Below are 19,805 nucleotides of genomic sequence, written 5' to 3' on the forward strand. Positions count from 1 at the left end.
ACCTACTCAAAGAATATTAAAATTTTCTCTTTAAGATTTTTGTTTCCCTAGTCAATAAGTTTATTTTTTTAAAAAATATTTTTTAGTTGTCGAAAGACCTTTATTTATTTATATGTGGTGCTGAGAATCAAACCCTGTACCTCACACATGCCAGGCAAGTGCACTACCGCTGAGCCCTAGCCCCAGCCCTAGCCCGTCAATAAGTTTCTTATGGGTAGGGAACCCATTCACCTCTGTGGCCCCAGGATCCATCATGCATTCAGTGACTAGAATTCAATTCAATCCATCATGCATTCAGTTATACACTGCCTAACCTACAAGAGATTTTACATCTCTACCTATTGGAAACTGGCTTGCTGTGTCTCCTTGTGGGAGGAATATATCTCCCATCCCATCAACATTAGGTTGATGATAGGACTTACTTTGACCAATGGATATGGGCAGAAGTAATGTGACCCAAGTCCCAAAAGAAGCTGCATAGTTTAGCCATTCTGGGTTGGATCTCAGAGTAAGAAGGCACAGGAATGGAGTCACAACTGACTTGCAGCTGGTACATAATATGAGTGAGAAGTAGACCCTTATCATGTAAGCTCACCTGGTTTGTTGTTACCACAACATATTCTAAAGCAATATCATTAATATTGTGACTGAGGTAAAAATTTAAAGAGAAATCATGGCAGGCTTTGGGGGAAACACTATTGGATGACAAAATAACAATATTAAGATTTGAGTCTAAAGACTGAGTTTGAATACTGAGACTGCCATCTACTACTTATATGGCTTAGAATAGCTACATTATCTTAAAGTTCAAAAATAGACATGGGATCTGGCATGGCTCAATATGTGCAAGAAACATGAGTGGTCTGGACTCAGCTTCTTCTTCAGTAAAATCACTGATTTACTGCAGGGCTGGTAACATGCAACTGTACAGGTACAGAAACAACTGATGATAATGCCATCTAACTAGCTGGGTGTGAGGATGAAGGGCACAAGAAAATTGCTATGAAAGCACATTGTGAGTTACATCACTGTTAGTTATTATCAATGCCAACTAGGTCTTTGTTTCTCTTCAACCAGGCTCAATGATATAAGGTTTCTATAATTCATCTCAACCCTCCAAATATTTAGTGAACACATAAAATAAGCAAGGCAAAGTAAAAAGGGTCTGTGGGGTGAGTAATAAGTAGGGGAATTGTGTGAATCAAAATGAAATCAGGGCTGGGACTCGGTGGCAGAGCCCTTGCCTAGCATGCATGAGACACTGGGTTCAATCCTCAGCACCATGTAACAAACTAAATAAACAAAATAAAGGTAATTTTAAAAAATGAAATCAAGCATGGTGGCACATGCCTGTAATTCCAGCAGCTCTGGAGGCTGAAGCAGGAGGATCGAGAGCTCAAAGCCAGCCTCAGCAATTTAGTGAGGCTCTGAGCAACACAGTGAGACCCTGTCTCTAAATAAAATACAAAAAAGGTGGGTATATGGCATAGTGGTTAAGTGCCCCTGGGTTCAATCCCTGGTATCAAAAATTTTAAAAAAAAATCAAAGTTGGATATATCTAAATAGAGCCACTCATTCAACTAATCCACACCCCATTTTTCAAACAGACAAACAGACCCAGAGAGAGGAAGCAAGATGTTCAAGGTCAGAAGCAAAAAGCTCCTAACTCCTAGTCTGGATGCACTTTCCCACTACACTATGCTAGTATACATTTCAAGCCCACATTTTAAACACTCTCTCTTTTTCTTATAGGCAGAAGCACATTTCTTTTTTTTTACTAGCCTCCCTGGACTCTAGGTTTATTTATATAGTTATTTGTTTAATGTCTCTTTCCATGCTAGTTCCATGATGGTAAGAATTACAACTGTTTTGTTCACTATTATATCCTGAGTGACAGGACAGAACCTGATACAGAGTATGTGTCTAATAAACATTTTTCAATGAATAAGTGAAACATATGAATGAATATCTACCCTGTGCTGGATGCTTGAGATAATGAAACAAATCAGACATATTCTCTTTTCTTAAGGGCTAGGAAGAAAGAGATAAATATGTAAATAGGCAAATTCTAATAAACAATAGAGGAAAGCTCAGAAAGTTGTGTAGGACAGAGATAGGTAACTTTGATCTACCCAAATTTAACCAATTCATTAAGGCCTTCTTCAAGTACCTCCCTAAATCCTGCACTAAGAATTAGCTCATTTTCTATCTGCATTCCTGTGTGCTGGCAGTGTCTCAGGGGACTGTGGATTGAAGGTATAATGGGATAACCTGAAGTTATCCAAGTGTGGGCTTTACCACATGCTTACTGTTCTGTGAACCAAGAGGAGGCACTTTCTGGAACCTGAGAACCTTTGTAATACAGTAGGAACAGCAAGGCCCAAGATGACCCAACTACCCCATTTATTAGGCCTTTACAGTGTGCTAATTTCTAGTCCAGTCCACTTTGGAGAATAAGGATGAGGACACATAACACCTCTCCCTCCCTCCCTCTCTCTCTCTCTCTCTCTCTCTCTCTCTCTCTCTCTCTCTCTCTCTCTCTCTTCTAATACACATAATACAAATATTTAACACATAATTCACATTTGTACTTCAGAAACTGTCAGAGAATATAACTTTATGTTCCCTGTTCCTTAACACTTAAAACATTTGCCAGACACAGTGGTGCATGCCTGTAATTCCAGCAGCTCAGGAGGCTAAGGCAGGAGGATTATGAGTTCAAAGCCAGCCTCAGCAATGGCGAGGCACTAAGCAACTCAGTGAGACCCTCTAAAAAAACATAAAAAATAGGGCTGGGGATGTGGCTCAGTGGTTGAGTGCCCCTGAGTTCAATCCCCAGTATTTCAAAACAAACAAAACATTTAAGGTGTGATAGTATTTATACATACTTAGACTGGCTAAAAGTCCAACAGTCCATCTTTTCCTCTAGAGGAAGATTTCATATATTCTACAGACATGGAACTCCTAGATTGAATTCCAATAGTTACAATAAAACAAAATCAAAACTGCTCTTTTTTTTTTTTTAAAGAGAGAATTTTTAATATTCACCCTTCAGTTCTCGGCGGACACAACATCTTTGCTGGTATGTGGTGCTGAGGATCGAACCCGGGCCGCACGCATGCCAGGCGAGCGCGCTACCGCTTGAGCCACATCCCCAGCCCCCAAAACTGCTCTTTTAGGCAAAGTAGGTATGGGTTCCTCTATGTGGCCACTGAAACATGCCTGGGTACCTGGGCCTCAGTGGAGTATAGGAACAAAATGCTCCAACCTTGGAAAAAGCATCACTGAGTTTCATATGCAAACCACATAGTTTTGCCTTCTATATAGTTACTTTTGTTGTGAATTGTGGTTTGGTGAGAACCATCAGTTTACATTGAAAGAAATATTAAGAAACAATCTATGATGTTCAGTGTTGTTGGAAGGTTTTACAAGGACATGGTCACATTCAGTATAGAGAGTCTTCTCTGTATTTGCCAATGAAGAGCAATGCTTCTCTGGAAAAATAGGTTTGTTTTTATATTAAGAACATTCCCTCTTTGCAATGTTCTCTAGGAAGCTTAAAGGCAATATTTTGGCCCAATTTTTATTATAAAATATATTTATGCAACACATATATATCCATACATATATGCACACATACACACATGCATCATGTACATACCAAGTTGCTCTGCAAGGAGCCGGCCCTTCTCGGTGGGAACAACTCTCTCTTCTTCCATGTCACATTTGTTCCCCACCAGAATAACCTGTGCATTGTCCCAGGAGTAGGTCTTGATCTGAGTAGCCCTAAAATAGAGAGAGAAATATGCTATAGATGGAAAGTTTGTGTCTCTCACATTCACAAGTTGAGCCCAACCCTACTTGTAATGGTTTTAGAGGTGGAGCCTCTTGAAGCTAATAATGACATGAAGATAGAGCCCCAGTAAATGGGATTAGTGTCCTTACAAGGAGAGAGAGATAGAATGTGCTCTCTCTCAGCCATGTAATGATACAATCAGAAGGAGGCTGTCTTTAGACACTGGATGGATATACTGGTATCTTGGTCTCAGACTTCCTAGTCTTCAGAACTGTGAGAAATAACTGTTCGTCAATTAAACCACTGATATTCTTGTTATAACAGCTCAAAATGACTAAGGCACACATCCTCCTAGGTTGAAAAGGGAATTTCAAAAGTCCAAGAAGCAGTTTCCCTTCACAAAACTAGTGAGTTGCTGCCAATTTATTTAGCTGAGGACAGACACACACATACCTACCCACGCTGGCTGTCACAGATTCTGACCCCCAAACCTTGGCTGCAAACTCACCCATCTCTTTGGAGTCCTTTAATATTTTGTCAATCTTCTCACTGGGCAGAGAGCTCATTTTAAAATGTGTATCTGACTACGATGTGGCCTTTTTAAAAATATTTTTAGACCTTTCTCGTTTTTTAATTTTCAGTGGACACAACATCTTTATTTTATTTTTATGTGGTGCTGAGGATCGAACCCAGCACCCCATGCATGCCAGGTGAGCAGCGCTACCGCTTGAGCCATATCCCAGAAAAAAGATTTTTTTTAAAAAATCTTCTCTAGAGGGTCCCAGACTAGCTGTGATCAAGTCCAGGTTCTTCAGTTCAAAACCATTCATGTCAGGTCTCTCCAGGCTCATTGTACCTCATCCTGCCTCACAAGTCTCACTCCTTCCTCAAACCAGGCATTAGGTCATGATTATTTGTAGATGCCAAAATATCAACAGTGACTTCCTTCATATAAGATGATTATGAAAATTTTAAAAAATATATGTCAAATGTTTGTCCTTAAATTTTTAAAAGTAAATGGCCATTATTTCTAACCTTAGAAACAAAATTTTAGCAGAGGGAATAAAGTAGGATCCTAACATTGTAGAGACATCATTTTGTGTTCGTGGATGGGTCTCTGTCCCAACCACCTCATCATATGAAAACCCTGTACCTTCACCATGGCACCTATTATACTTGGTTAAATTTATCTGTCTCTGTCTGAGTGCAGGTATAAGTGTATTCATCTTTGGGATGCCAGCACCTTGTACAGAACAGACATGGTGTTGGTGACTGTCTGGATCAGCAGATGGTTAATCCTGAATCATATCTTGAATTGACTCTATTCTGATACTGAGATTCAATCTACATGAACCCTAACTGCAACCTAGACCTATTATTGAACCTGCTACTAAAACAGGTCCCATCACCAATCATCATCTATAGTAAGAAGCCATTCCCTTGAAGGATGGAATTCACTCAATCACTATTTGTTGTAGGCCCACAAAGATTCAGGCCTCATTTGGGCACTGGAGCTTTGATGGCAGGTGGAGACTAGGCTAAGACCAAGTTGCCTAGAAGGAAAACTCAAAGGCCAGAGCTTTGGAGTCTTTGGATTCAAGGCAGGTACCTGAAGCCAACTCTCCTATCTCTCCATGTTACTCTTCCTTTTATCTTCCTCCCTCCTCCCATGCCATCCTCTCTCAGCTCCCAGATTAGAAACAAGCTCAGGTTATTCTTGGAAAAGTCTTCACCAGGTGTTAAAGTCACCGTGTTCTTGAGAAAGAATGAACAGAGACTGATGGAGGGGAGAAAAGGGGCCAGGAATGAGCAGTGTGGAGACACTTATAAGGCTAATCACTCTGTGGGAGGTGTGGTAAGAGAGAGAAAATGGAGAGGGAAGGAGTGAGGAAGAGGAAAAAAATCATAACTGAAAAGAATAAAGAGAAGAGGAAGAGAAAAGAGAAGAAGGAAAGGAGAAAGAAGGACAGTAGAGCGAAGAAGTTGTTAAAAAGGAAGGGGAGAAAAGGGGAAAGAGGATGATGACTGAGAGGCAGAAAAAAGAACACAGGTTCCCAGGAATGATGGCATCTTGGACTGTTGGTCACAACAGAGGAATGGAGCAGGCAGCCTGTAAGATCACACCCAGTTCAAGGCTCCAAGTAGCCAATAATGCTTCACATAATCATGACAACTACTCTTTGGAAAGAGGGAAGTCCTCAAGCTGCTATGGTTTAGATGTAGTTTGTCCCCAAAGAGTTCATGAGTTGGAAGCTTGGTTCCCAGGGTGATAATGTTAAGAACTGGTGGACCTTTAATAAGTGAGGCCTAGTAGGAAATAATTAGGTCATTAAGGGAACTTCCCTCTAAAGGAATGGATATAATTCTTGAGGGACTCTGGTTAGTTCTTTGTGAGAGGTTTCATAAAGCAGCAAGACCAGTCCCCTCCCAATCTCTCTCTGGCTTCCTTTCTTACCATGTGCTCTCTCCCTTTTGCTCATGTTCCTGTCTTGATGCCATCTGTCATGACATGATGTAGCCAGGAGAACCCATGCCAAAGCCAGTGACATACTGTGTGGACTTTCAACCTCCAAAACTGTGAGCAAAATAAACTTCTTTTCTTTATAAAGTATCCAGCCTCAGGTATTTTGCTATAGCAACAGAAAACTAACTAATATAACAGCTATGGGCAAAAGATAACAAGAGAAAGGCTTGGCACTGGCCAGCATTCTAGCTGGGTACCTGGCTCACCCAATTCTCTGATTCTGAAGAACAGCCATGGCACAGACATCTCACCTTCTCACATCCTCCTTTGATTAAAGGCACTAGGAATTGGCCTTTCCCTGTCACATGTCCATTCCCTTCTCCTCCTTTCTCCATGTAAGTAACTCCCCAAGAAAAGACATTATTTGCTCAGTGTACTGATTTCTATTGCAAATTGAACCTTCATGAACTTGAACTAGATTTGCTATTAGGCCCCAAACCCAGCCCAGGGATAGTGAAGTGTCGTGTGAATTCACTCTCCACTATAGACAGTGGAGATTATAGAATAATCTTCCTGAAACATAAATCTGAATTTGTTGATTTTCATTTCAAATGTTGTCACCTATGAGATAAAATCCAAACCCCACCATATAAAATCTTTCATGATCTGTGCTCTTCTTTCCCCTCTCACCAGCTTCTTATCTTTGCACATCTATATTCTTTCTCTGAAAATTCTTATCTATTTATCCCTCAAGCTAACTCCTGTTCAGTTTACAAAATGTAGTGAATGTGTCATCAACCTCAAGACATTTTCTTTCTCTAAACTGAGATAGACAGCCCTCCCCTGGGTTCCCACAATCCTGATGTCTCAATTCATCACTGTACCTGTCACATAATATTCTTGTAGTCTGCTTCCTACTCTGACTTCTCTCATCTGAGAATTCCGTGAGAGCAGGAGCCATGTATGAGTCATCTGGCTTTCCCTAATTTACAGTATAAAGCCTAGTGCACGTGAGATTTTCATGAACAGTTTGCCAAGTGAATGAATGAATAAATGAGTTTTGTACCAGTCCTGAACAGCATTGAATGACTCTTCATTGGTGATGTCATACATGAGAATGAAGCCCATGGCCCCACGGTAATAGGCTGTAGTGATGGTCCGATACCGCTCCTGTCCAGCTGTGTCCTAGATGGAAAAAGGGGGAAAAGGAAAAAGTCAGCTTCCTAGAAAGTCTGCCTTGGTTCCTAAAATGTCCCCCAAGACAATTAACTCATAATCTAAGGCATATTTAAGGAGTGTTTATTATGTATTGTGCTTGTGACTAGAATAAAATGATTTTTAAAACCTCATAAAAATAAGAAAATAATTAAAATCCCAATCAAAATTGGCAAGACATGAATAGCTTCTACAAGGAAATACAAATATAATAAATAATTATTATGTTAAAAGCCTTAATCTTTTTTTAAGTGGACACAATACCTTTAATTTATTTACTTATTTTATGTGGTGCTGAGTATCAAACCCACATGCAAGGCAAGCACTCCACCACTGAGCCACAATCTCAGCTCCACCCCAAAAGCTTTAATCTTTTTCTTTTGAAAAAAAATTCTTATTTTTTAGTTGTAGGTGGTTTTTATGTGGTGCTGAGGATCAAACCCCGTGCCTCATATATACTAGGCGAGTGCTCTACTTCTGAGCCACAACCCCAGCCCTAATCTTATTCTTAATAATAGTTCTCATTATAGATGAGGATGCATTGAAATGTACAAACTTGTTTGTGGGAGCAGAACTTTTGTTAAACCTTTTTGGAAAGCAATTTGGAAGTTTCAATACCATTAAAAATGTTAATACCCTTGGCCCCAGAATATTCCTTCTAAATATTTTCCTACAAAAATCAGATAAATATTTACACACAAATGTGGTATGGCCTTATTTTTCATCAATTTATATATTCAACAAGAGGAAAATGGTTAAAATATAAGAATTTTTATGTAAATGAATATAAGAATACTTATTGACATGGGACAATGCTTATAGATGTGATATAGTATCAATACCACAAATTTATATGTGGAAATAAAAACTATTAAAGAAAACACACCAATAATAGATATTATCTCTGAATAACAGACAAGAATTACTGCTGACAAAATGAGGCCTTGAGGGCTGGGGCTGGGGCTCAGCAGTAGTGCACTTGCCTGGTATGTGTGAGGCACTGGGTTTGGTTCTCAGCACCATATATAAATAGATAAAAAAAATAAAAATGTTTATCAACAACTAAAACAAAAATAATTTTTAAAAAATGAGGCCTTGAATGCAGGACATCTGATTCTAAATCTAATGATTTATCCAAAGGCATTTATGGAATACCATCTATAATAATAATAAAAATAAGAAATGATCACAATAATAATTACAGAGTGTCATTATTTGTATATGCATTGCACTTGTATCAAGAAACTTAAGAAAAATCAACCTAGATGTGTTATGATACTCATCTGATAGATGAGGAAACAGATTCAGAGAGATTATCCAATACATGTCAGAACCAAGATTCAAATCAAGTCTATCCTACTCCTATATCCATTATGATATATTGCCTTACCCACGACCATACTTTGTGTGATACAAAAATGGTACTAGAGGAGCTGGGATTGTGGTTCAGTAGAGTGCTTGCCTAACATGTGTAAGGCACTGGGTTTGATTCTCAGCACCGCATATAAATAAGTGAACAAAATAAAGGCCCATCAATGTTTAAAACAATATTTTTTTTAAATGGAACAAGAACCACCCCTGTTCTCAGGAAGCCTCTGTAGAATTGTGAAAGTGGTTAAGACATACCAGTGAACTGATAATTAGCAATATGAGACAGTATGTCATCAGAACCAGATAAATGACACAGAGAAAATGTGAAATATAAGTTCAGGTAAGGAGAAACATACTGGTTTGGGGAAGTTATGGAAGATATCAAAGCAGAGGTAACATATTTTATACGAGTTAGGACTCTTCAGTTACAAGCAATCTCCAAATCTCAGCAGTTTGAACACAAAGTTTTATTTTTCATTGTTGGTATATGCCCACTAAGGGTTGAATGGGTGTTCTGCTTTGTGTCCTTCTGATTCCAGGATAAAGACTGACAGAGAACTTCCAAAAGGAAAGATAGTGCGTGAGTCATGTGTTGGCCTGTAAAATTTCTACTTTCCCACTTCACTAACCAAAGCAAGTCAGGTATCCACACCCAAATTCCAGGGGGTAAAAAAATACAATCTCATAACATACCCAGAAGTAGAACCAGAAATATGTGGAAGACAGCATACCTATTTCCATAGGTAGACTCTGCACTGAGCCTGGGAGCATTGCCTGAGGAAGTGCTTATTTGGCAATACAGTGAGGACAATAGGGACTTTCTTATTTTTATTATTTGTTCTAATTTGTTATGCATGACAGCAGAATGCATTTCAATTCATTGTACACAAATGGAGCACAACTTTTTATTTATCTGGTTGTATGCGATGTATCACTGCACTATATGTGTAGTCATACATTTACCTAGGGTAATGATGTTCTCATTCCACCATCTTTCCTGCCCCCATGCTCCCTCCACTCCCCTCCCTTCCCTTTGTCCAATCAGAGTTCTCCATTTTCCCCACACCCCACTTATCAGAGAGAACATTTGGTCTTTGGTTTTTGGGATTGACTTACTTCGCTTAGCATGATATTCTCAAACTCCATCCATTTACCTGTAAATGCCAAGATTTAATTCTCTTTTAATGCTAAGTAATATTCCATTGTGTGTATATGTATGCGTGTGTATGTGTGTGTGTGTGTGTGTGTGTGTGTATCATGGTTTCTTTATCCATTCATCTATTAAAGGGCATCTTGGTTGGTTCCACTTTTCAGCTATTGTGAATTGAGCTGCTATAAACATTGATGTGGCTGCGTCAGTACAGTAGACTGATTTTAGCCTCATGCATGTTAGGTGAGCACTCCACCACTGAGCCAGAACCCCAGCCCCTGGAATGAAATTCTTAAATTTTAAGATTTTAAGTCCTTTGGGTATAGACAGAGGAGTGGGATAGCTGGGTCAAATGGTGGTTCCATTCCAAGTTGTCTAGGGAATCTCCATACTGTTTTCCAGATTGGTTGCACTAATTTGTAGTGCCACCAGCAATGTATGAATATACCTTTTCCCCCAAATCCTTACACTTATTATTACTTGTATTCTTGATAAAATGCTGGAGTGAAATTCTTTTCTTATATATTTATTTTTTAATTTTAGGTAGACACAGTATCTTTATTTTACATTATGTGGTACTGAGGATTGAACCCAGTGCCTCATGCATGCTAGGCGAGCACTCCACCACTGAGTCACAACCCCAGCCCCTGGAGTGAAATTCTTAAAGAATTTTTGAACAGAAAAGTAGAGAAAGCATATTTTGGCAACAGGAAGAATTTTTGCCAATGTGTACTCCAGAAGAATTTAAAGAATGGTGGGAAATGGGTAAATGACAAAGCTAGAAAGAGCTTTGAGTGCTGTGCTATGGAGTATGGACTTTATCTTTCAGGAACAAAGATTTTGAGGCAGGGATTAACATAATTAGATGTTAGCTTTAAAAGATCACATTGGCAGAGTCAGGTATGGTGGCACAAACCAGTAGTCTCTGTCACTCTGAAAGCTGAAGCAGGAGGATCAAAAGTTCAAAGCCAGCCAGGGAAATTTAGCAAGAGACTGTTTTAAAAAATAAAATATCAGTATACAAAATCAACAGCTTTCCTATGCATCAATAATGAATCTGCTTAGAAAGAAATCAGGAAAACAATTCTTCACAATAGCCTCAAAAAAAAAAAAAAAGGAATAAATCTAACTAAGGAAGTGAAAGACCTCTGCAATCAAAATTACAAAATGCGGAAGAAAGAAATTGAAGAAAACACCAGATCTTCCATGCTCATGGACAGAATTAATATTGTTAAAATGGTCATATTACCAAAAGTGATACACAAATTTAATGCTGTTTTCATCAAAATACCTATGGTGTTCTTTACAAGACTGAAAAAAACTTCTAAAATTCATTGAAAGAATAAAACCCAGAATATTCAAAGCAATTCAAAGCAAAAAAAAAAAAAAAAAGCAATGCTGGAAGCATCATAATACCCAACTTCAAATTAAACTATAGGGCAATAGTAACAAAATGGTACTAGCATAAAAACAGACACATAGACCAATGGAATAGAAGACAAAGACAAACCCACACAGACACAGTCATCTGATCCTGGTCAAGGAGAAAAGATAGCTTTTTTTAAAAAAAAAAGATATTATGCTGGGAAAACTGGTTATCCATATGTAGAAAAATGGGACTAGATCCTTATTTCTTACTCTAACCAAAAGTCCACTCACAATGGATCATAGATCTAGAAATTAGACTGGAAATTTTGCAACTGCTGGAAAAAAACATAGGGTCAACACTTAAACATGTAGGTGCAGGCACAGGCAACAACTTCCTCAAATAGGACCTCTAAAACTCCAGAAATAATACTAAGAAATAATAAATGGGATATTTTAAAACTTCTGTGCAGCAACAGAAACAAGAATTTTAAGAAAGGACCTATAAGGGCTGGGGCTCAGAGACAGGATCTATAGGGCTAGGGCATGCATGAGGCACTGGGTTTGATTCTCAGCAATGCATAAAATAAAATAAAGATATTGTTTTCACCTATAACTAAAAAATAAATATTAAAAAAGAAAGGACCTATAAAATGGGAGAAAATTTTTGCCAGCTACCATTCTGACAGAGACTATCTAAAATATGTAAAGAACTCAAAACACTTAACACCAAAAAAAAACAAACAGCCCAATCAATAAGTGGGCAAATGAAATAAACAGACAGTTCTCAAAAGAAGAAATACAAATGACCAGCAAATGAAAATATGTTCAACCTTTTTAGCAATTAGGGAAACGAAAATCAAAACTACAATGAGTTTTTATCTCACTCCAGTTAGAGTGGCAGTCATGAAGAATACAAATAATAATAAATGCTAGAGAAGATGTGGAGAAAAAAAGAACACTTTTATACTACTAGGATTGTAAATTAGTACAACCACTATAGATATCAGTATGGCAGTTCTTCAAAACACTAGGAATGGAACCATCAAATGACCCAGCTATACCACTACTTGGTATTGATCCAAAAGAATTAAAGTCATACAGTAGGGATACAAGCATACCCATGTTTATAACAACACAATTCACAATAGCCAAATTATGAAACCAGCCTAGGTGTCCTTCAATAGATGTATTGATAAATAAAATGTGATATATATACACAATGGAGTTTTGTTCAGTCATAAAGAACAATAAAAATGCATCATTTGCAGGAAAATGGATGGAACTTATGAGTATTATATTAAGCAAAATAAGTCAAACTCAGAAAGTGGAGAGTCATATGTTTTTCTCTCATATGTGGAAGCTAGAAAAGAAAAGTGGGGAAAGAGTTGATGGGGGATCTCATGAAAATCAAAGGGAGATCAGGAGAGTAATGGAAAGGGATGAGGGAAGGAAAGAAGGGAGAGAAGGGAAAGGAGAAACACTAGGGAATTATTTTATCAAGTTATCCTGTTTTATCATGTGCAGGTATGAATATATAACAACAAATCCCACTATTATTTACAATTATAATACATCAATAAAAATATGGGGAAAGACTGCTAAAATTTCTTTAAAAAAATTAATTAAAAATTTTAAGAAGAGGCTGAGGATGTGGCTTAGTGGTAGAATGCTTGCCTAGCATGTGCAAAGCCCTGGGTTCAACCCTCAGCACCACAAAGAAACAGAAAAATCACTCTGGCACCATGTGGGGAAAGGAGTGGAAGGAGAAGAGATGGAAGACAGGAAGGCTGAACAGAAGATCTTTATATTTGTTCAGGTAGGATCTAATATAAGGGTGTGAACTAGAGTGGTAGCAACAGGGATGGAGTAGGAATAGATTCATTAGGTATTTAAAAGGTGATTGTAAGATATGTTGACAGAATAGATGTGAAGAGATGAAAAATGAAGAGTAATAGTTATGTTCTGTCAAGGCTCCATTTCTCCAAGGTAGCAATTCAGCTCTGGCCCAGACTTGCATAACTTGACTCAGCAAAACAAAACCTGCATTTAGCATATCGACCCTTCTTGAAGAGCACATGAATTACCATCTCCCATTCATTGAGCAAAGTCTTTAAGCATCTTATTTTTCATCTCAGTTTATCAGAATTAACCAACTCCTACAGACTCCTGCTAATCTGCAGGCTTAGTCCCTAAGTACTGTCCTGCATGATTTAAAATTAAGCCACATATAGCACCTCTCTTTAGGATTTCTGGCAAATAAAATTTTCTCCAGGTTATAAATAAACGTGTGGAAGAATGGATGAATGGATAGATGGGTAAGTGAATTAATGAGTAAAGGAACATCTAACATTTGCAATCTTAGGTGCTATAGAAAGAAATGTTTGTTGTGTGCCCTATCTGCACAAAATCTTTGTGTATGTCTAAGAAACACTGCAGCAATATTTTATTTATTCCTCCTATGCCTTTGCCTCTGCTTCCTGAGCTTCTCAGAACCAACTCCTACAGACTCCTGCTGATCTGCAGGCTTAGTCCCTAAGTACTGTCCTGCGTGATTTAAAATTAATTCACCCTTCCTGATCTAAAGGTCCAGACAGGTCTGAGCTCCTGCACAGCTACCAGGTCTCAGTTCTCCTCACTCCTCCCAAGCCATGTCTTATTCCTCTGTAAGAGTATCTAATCCCCTTCTCTGTCTGGAGCCTGGCCCTATGCACCGGCTCTTTAACAGGAGAGTCTTGTAGCCCAATTGATATCCAACTAATTATAAACCCTAATATGTAATCATAAAGGAGCTTGTAATGGAGTCAGTTTCATATCTGTACTCCCAGTGCCTATCACAGGGCTATGCATGCAATAGATTCAATCACTGCTTATTAAACAAAAAGGCTAAGCTGAGCTGTGATGCACACCTGTAATTCCAGTGACTCAGGAGGCTGAGGCAGGAGGATCAAAAGTTCCAGGCCAGGGCTGGGGATGTAGCTCAAGCGGTAGCGCGCTCACCTGGCATGTGTGCGGCCCAGGTTTGATCCTCAGTACCACATACAAACAAAGATGTTGTGTCCGCCGATAACCAAAAAATAAATATTAAAAATTCTCTCCCTCTCTCTCTCTCTCTCTCTCTCTCTCTGTCTTTATAAAAAAAAAAAAAAAAAAAAGTTCCAGGCCAGCCTCAGCAACTTATTGAGGCCCTAAGCAACTTAGTGAGACCCTGTCTCAAAATGAAAAATAAAAAAGGACTTGGATGTAGCACAATGGTCAAGTGCCCCTAGGTTCAATCCCCAGTACAAAAAAAAAAAAAATTTAATTTTTCCTTTTTGTGGTACTAGGAACTGAACCCAGAATCACTCTATCACTGAGCTACATCTTCAGCCCTTTTTATTATTTTATCTTGCAAAGCTACCCAGGATGGCCTCAAACTTCTGATCCACCTGCCTCAGCCTGCTGAGTAGATGGAATTACAGGAATGCACCCCCCAAAGCCAGCAAGGTCATATTGTTTTAAGAGTAAAAGTATGATCTTTAGAATTAGACTTCTGAATGTGAACCACAGTTCTACAACTTACTATGCAATTATGATGTCTTCCAGTGATCACTGTCTCCTGGTATTCATACTCTTAGGCAATCCCCTCCTTGAACAATTTACCCTTGGGGCACTTAGATTCTTTTTTTTTTTTTTGGTGGGGTGGTACCAGGGATTGAACTCAAGGGCACTCAAACACTGAGCCACATCCCCAGCCCAATTTTTTTATTTTATTAGAGAGAGGGTCTCACTGAGTTACTTAGCACCTTGCCGTTGCTGAGGCTGGCTTTGAACTCGCAATCCTGTCTCAGCCTCCCAAGCTACTGAGATTACAGGCGTGCACCACCACACCTAGCCTCTTTTTTTTTTTTTAAGAGAATATCACATTTCTTTCTCTTTTTTTTAAAGAGAGAGAGAGAGAGAGAGAGGGAGAGAGAGAGAATTTATAATATTTATTTTTCAGTTTTCGGCAGACACAACATCTTTGTTTGTATGTGGTGCTGAGGATCGAACCTGGGCCACACGCATGCCAGGCGAGTGTGCTACCACTTGAGCCATATCCCCAGCCCTAGCCTCTTTAAAAAAAATTTTTTTTTTTAGTTGGAGGTGGACACAATATATTTATTTATTTATTTTTATGTGGTTCTCTCATGCAAGGCAAGCACTCTACTACTGAGCCACAACCCCAGCCTCACCTTGTTTCTTAATGTATACAGTTGGAAGATAATAATACCCACCTCATAGTTTTGATGAGAATTAAGAATGTTACATATAAAATGCTTGGAAGAGCTCCTGGTGCATAATTAGCTCCATAAGGCATCAGTTATTGATTTTTTGCTTCCCTGGGCCAGCTTCCCAGGATCTGCCCAGCATGATTAGACAGGTCTCATGTCATGTATTACTTTCCTCTCATTCAAAACTGACCTGGGATTCCTCCAGAGTCTCAATGTGATGCTTCCCTTAATGAACAGCAATGTGGCCTAACAGAAAGGAAATGGATGAGCTTTTGCCTTAGTCTGACTCCTAGCTCTGTCATTATCAGCCATGTGATTTTTTTCTTTTTTTCTTTTCTTTCTTTTTTTTTTTTTTCTTCCTGGTACTGGGGATTGAACCCAGACCCTTGAACATGCTAGACAAGCACTCTATTGACAAGCTCCATCCCCAGCCCTTTTTATTAGGAGACAGGGCCTCACTAAGTTTCCCAGGCTGGCCTTGAACTTATAATTCTTCTGCCTCAAACTTCCTGAGTAGCTGGGACTACAGGCATATACCATGACACCCAGCTTTAGCCATGTGATTTTGGACAGGTTGGTTATTTCATCTCTTTGGGGCTCATTTCCTCACATATGGAATAGAAATAAAATGCTTAGGGTTTTGTAAGGTTTTTCTAATTAAATGTTTTTTTTAATGTCTGGTACATAAGAGGTAATCAAATGTGAGTATCATTATAATTTAACTTTTAAAGTCAAATTTTAAAAATTATTAAGCCCTCATTTCCTCATCTGTAAAGTAATGATAATAATATCAACCTTGAAGTGGTTTTGTGAATATGAGAGATAATGTAAGAGTTAGAGCCTGGCAGAGCATTGAGCACATGGTAGGTTCTCAGAAAAGTTCATAGTAGCTGCTGTTACTGTTGATATTGCCATTGCTATTTCATTTAAAGAAAAGCAAGGTTAGAAACAACAAGCCAGCTCTCACTATCCTCTGATCAATGGAAGGTAGTCTAGAGAATTGCTCCTGAACCTCCCTCTTTTATTTTTAAAAAAATCACATTGACGAACATTGATTCCTCTCCCACTAATGAGAGTCAAAAATAGAACCAAAGAGGAGACAGGAAGGAGAAAGAAAGAAGAATGACTCACTGGCTACTTGAGGAAGGAGACCATGTCATCAAGAACAATCAAGTCGCTTCTAAGCAACAGACATTCATTGAACTCTTCATATGAAGAAAGCATTATGACAAAGAATGGACACCAGAGTGAGCAAGCCACTGCCCAGGCCTCCAGCAACTCTGTCAGTGTGGCAGACAGACACACAGGTAAGGGAATGAAGACTAATGTCAACTGAACACCTATTATGTGCCAGGGCATTTTGATAAGTGCCTTATATATGGGATCTTTTCATAATTTGAGGTAATAAAATAAAATTGCTAGTTGAGCATTGCTCTGTGCCATAGATTAAGTACTTTTCCCATTTGATTTAATTTTCAAAACAGCCTTCTGAAATACTCTTACCTCCATTTACAGATAAAGAAATGTCAAATAACTTGCCATAAGATCTCGAATCCAGGAACACTCTACCATTTGTCAGTTCATGGCAAACTCAGAATCAAACTTGGACTCTTTCTGATTGCAAAGCCAATGCTCTTTTCAGAACAACTGTTCTCCTACATTATTTCTATTAATTATAATTTCAGCCTGAAGCAAGTCAAGTTTGCATCTCTTTTTCATATATCAATTAACTGAGGATCACAGAAGTTAAGAAAATTGCTAGTCACAAGCTATAAATGATCAGAGTCAACAGGTTCAATCCCCAGTATTACAAGAAGAAGAAGAAGAAGAAAAAAAAAAAGCTGAGTTAGGATACAAATTCCATCAAAGCCTTTGCATTTTCAATACAGCCTACAGCCAACCAGACTGTGTATACTTGTTCCTCTGCTCCCTGGGACAGGACCCAGTTCACCCAACAGCTTCCCAGACAGGAGGTCCTCCAACCATGGCTAAGGCTACCAGGAATCCTTCCAAGGACTGGTGTACCAGAGTATAAGACTGGAAATCTCTTGCAGATATTAAATGAAATAATGTGTCTAGAACACAACTGCTCAACTAATATTCACTCCTACCCTTAACTTCTTTACAGAGATCCCTCACAGTCACCCATACACACGCTAATCATGTTTGCTTCACATTTCTGCCCAGGCTACACTCTGCTACATGTGCTCTCTCCCAGCTTTTCCAGTTGTCTTGACCATCATATTGTTGAATTCTAAAGTTAAAAGGAACCTCATAAGTTATTCAATCTACTCCCTCAATCAAAGTAGGCATTCCTTCCATGCCACATTTACATTGTTTATTTATTTATTTGTTTGTTCTAATTTATTATATATGACAATAGAATGCATTTTGATTCATAGTACACAAATGGAACACAATTTTTCATTTCTCTGGTTGTACACAAAATAAAATCACAGCATTCATATCTTCTTACATGTATCTAGGGTAATAATGTCCATCTCATTCCATCATCTTTTCTACCCCAATACCCCCTATCCTCACCTCCCTCCCCTTTGCCCTATTTAAAGTTCTTCCATTCCTCATATGCTCCCCTTCATGGATCAACATCCACTTATCAGAGAAAACATTCAGCCTTTGGTTTTTTGGAATTGGCTTACTTCACTTAGCATGATATTCTCCAATTCCATCCATTTACCTGCAAATGCCATGATTTGATTTTCTTTTAATGCTGCTGAGTAATATTCCATGCCACATTTACATTGGATATTTCCAGTATCAAACTCACACCACCTCTCCAGGCAGTCATTCCACTGACCACAATTCTGGTTATTAGAAAATTTCTTCCTTTCGTTGAGCTGAAATCTACTTTCTATCCATTGACTTAACTCTGTTCTCTGGAGACATGAAGAATAAATCTACTGATTCACTCATGTGGCAGCCATCCAAATATTTAAGTCCTGTCTTCATTTAACTATTTTAGAGTTTTTTCCTCTTATTATCTGTCTTAATTCACAGAAATGTGAGAGATCTAATATCTGCATTCCACAAAAGGGGCAATTGAGACTTAAAGAAGCAAGATGGGGACTGATGAAAATGGGCTTAAATAAAACCAAGTCTTAAGTCTCCAAGAGACCAGCGCCCTTTTCACAAGGCTATATCACTGATGTTTTCAGTCACCTGTCACAGGGACCTTGACAATTAGCAGAATGACCAGAACAGTGAAGGGAACTTGAAACCTACTAAAGATGTTAAGCCCTGGGGGATGGGGAATAGTAGGCTCTCTTCAGATATCTAAAATGCCTAAAGGGTTTACTATCTCTTTTTCTTTCAAATCTTTACTGGACACTGATTTTGTGCCAAGATAGATACATAGATAGATACACCACAGTGTATCTAGCATTAAAGTCTACAGTGTCTGTTTACTGTAGAAGATAAACCTGTATTGGATTGAGTTCTGATGTAGGAAAGGCCCCTTTCCTGTGCCTTCCTTGTGCCTTTCCTTCAAGTAACATCCTTCTTTCAGAGCTCAGTTCAGCATAGCATTCCCACCATCCTGGCAAAATCAAATGCTCCCCAATTATATGCTTTCCTGGCACCATGTGCTTCTTGTTTGAAAATCACTCATCCCCACTGTAATTTTGTATTTATTTGTATAATTATTTGATTAGGATCTGTCTCCCCTGCCAAACTGCAAGTGCCACAAGAACAGGATGTCTGGTTTCACTTACTATTGTGTCTCCAGTGCCTGGCACAGCACCTGGCACATAAGGCTGGAGTGTTCCAATAAATATCTGTTGAAAGGATGAATTTATTGGGTGCCTGAAACATTGTGGATAGAACACACTGAATGTCAGATGAGTCTTTCTGAAATTCAAATCTCATCATCTCCCTCTGAGTCTAAATATCTTCCTTGGTTTTCTAAAGCCCACAGCTTCTCAGTAGTTATAGACCCTTCAAGATCTAACTCAGATTTCCCTGCCAATTTCTGGTGTCTCATTCCTTGATGGGATCAATGAGTTCCAGTTTTTCCTAAATATCTGTGGTCTCCCAAACACAGAACTCCTTCATACCTCTGCACCTTTGCATATGCTAATCCTTGCTTATACTGTCCCTTCCTTTTTATAATATGGGACCTTACTCACAGGTCTTCTCTGAAGTTTTCCCTGATACACCAACACACAAGGTAAC

At 38.7% G+C, this 19,805-nt stretch overlaps 1 protein-coding gene and 1 long non-coding RNA gene across 4 annotated transcripts in view; one reads left to right on the forward strand and one right to left on the reverse strand.

Moving 5' to 3' along the window:
* The window catches only part of LOC120890765 (uncharacterized), a 107,006-nt gene that overhangs the window by 62,265 nt on the left and 24,936 nt on the right, over positions 1 to 19,805 (forward strand). The window lies entirely within an intron of this gene.
* The window catches only part of Rab3b (RAB3B, member RAS oncogene family), a 64,216-nt gene that overhangs the window by 10,040 nt on the left and 34,371 nt on the right, over positions 1 to 19,805 (reverse strand). For all 3 annotated transcript variants that reach the window (XM_040288668.2, XM_021726840.3, XM_005326076.4), the window contains exons 3-4: positions 7,327 to 7,445; positions 3,662 to 3,786 (exon numbers count right to left, since the gene is read on the reverse strand). In XM_040288668.2, coding sequence (XP_040144602.1) covers positions 3,662 to 3,786; positions 7,327 to 7,445 — 244 coding nt within the window. The remainder of the gene's footprint in view (positions 1 to 3,661; positions 3,787 to 7,326; positions 7,446 to 19,805) is intronic.

The sequence above is a fragment of the Ictidomys tridecemlineatus genome, chromosome 11, assembly GCF_052094955.1.
Source record: "Ictidomys tridecemlineatus isolate mIctTri1 chromosome 11, mIctTri1.hap1, whole genome shotgun sequence".
Taxonomy (NCBI): Eukaryota; Metazoa; Chordata; class Mammalia; order Rodentia; family Sciuridae; genus Ictidomys; species Ictidomys tridecemlineatus.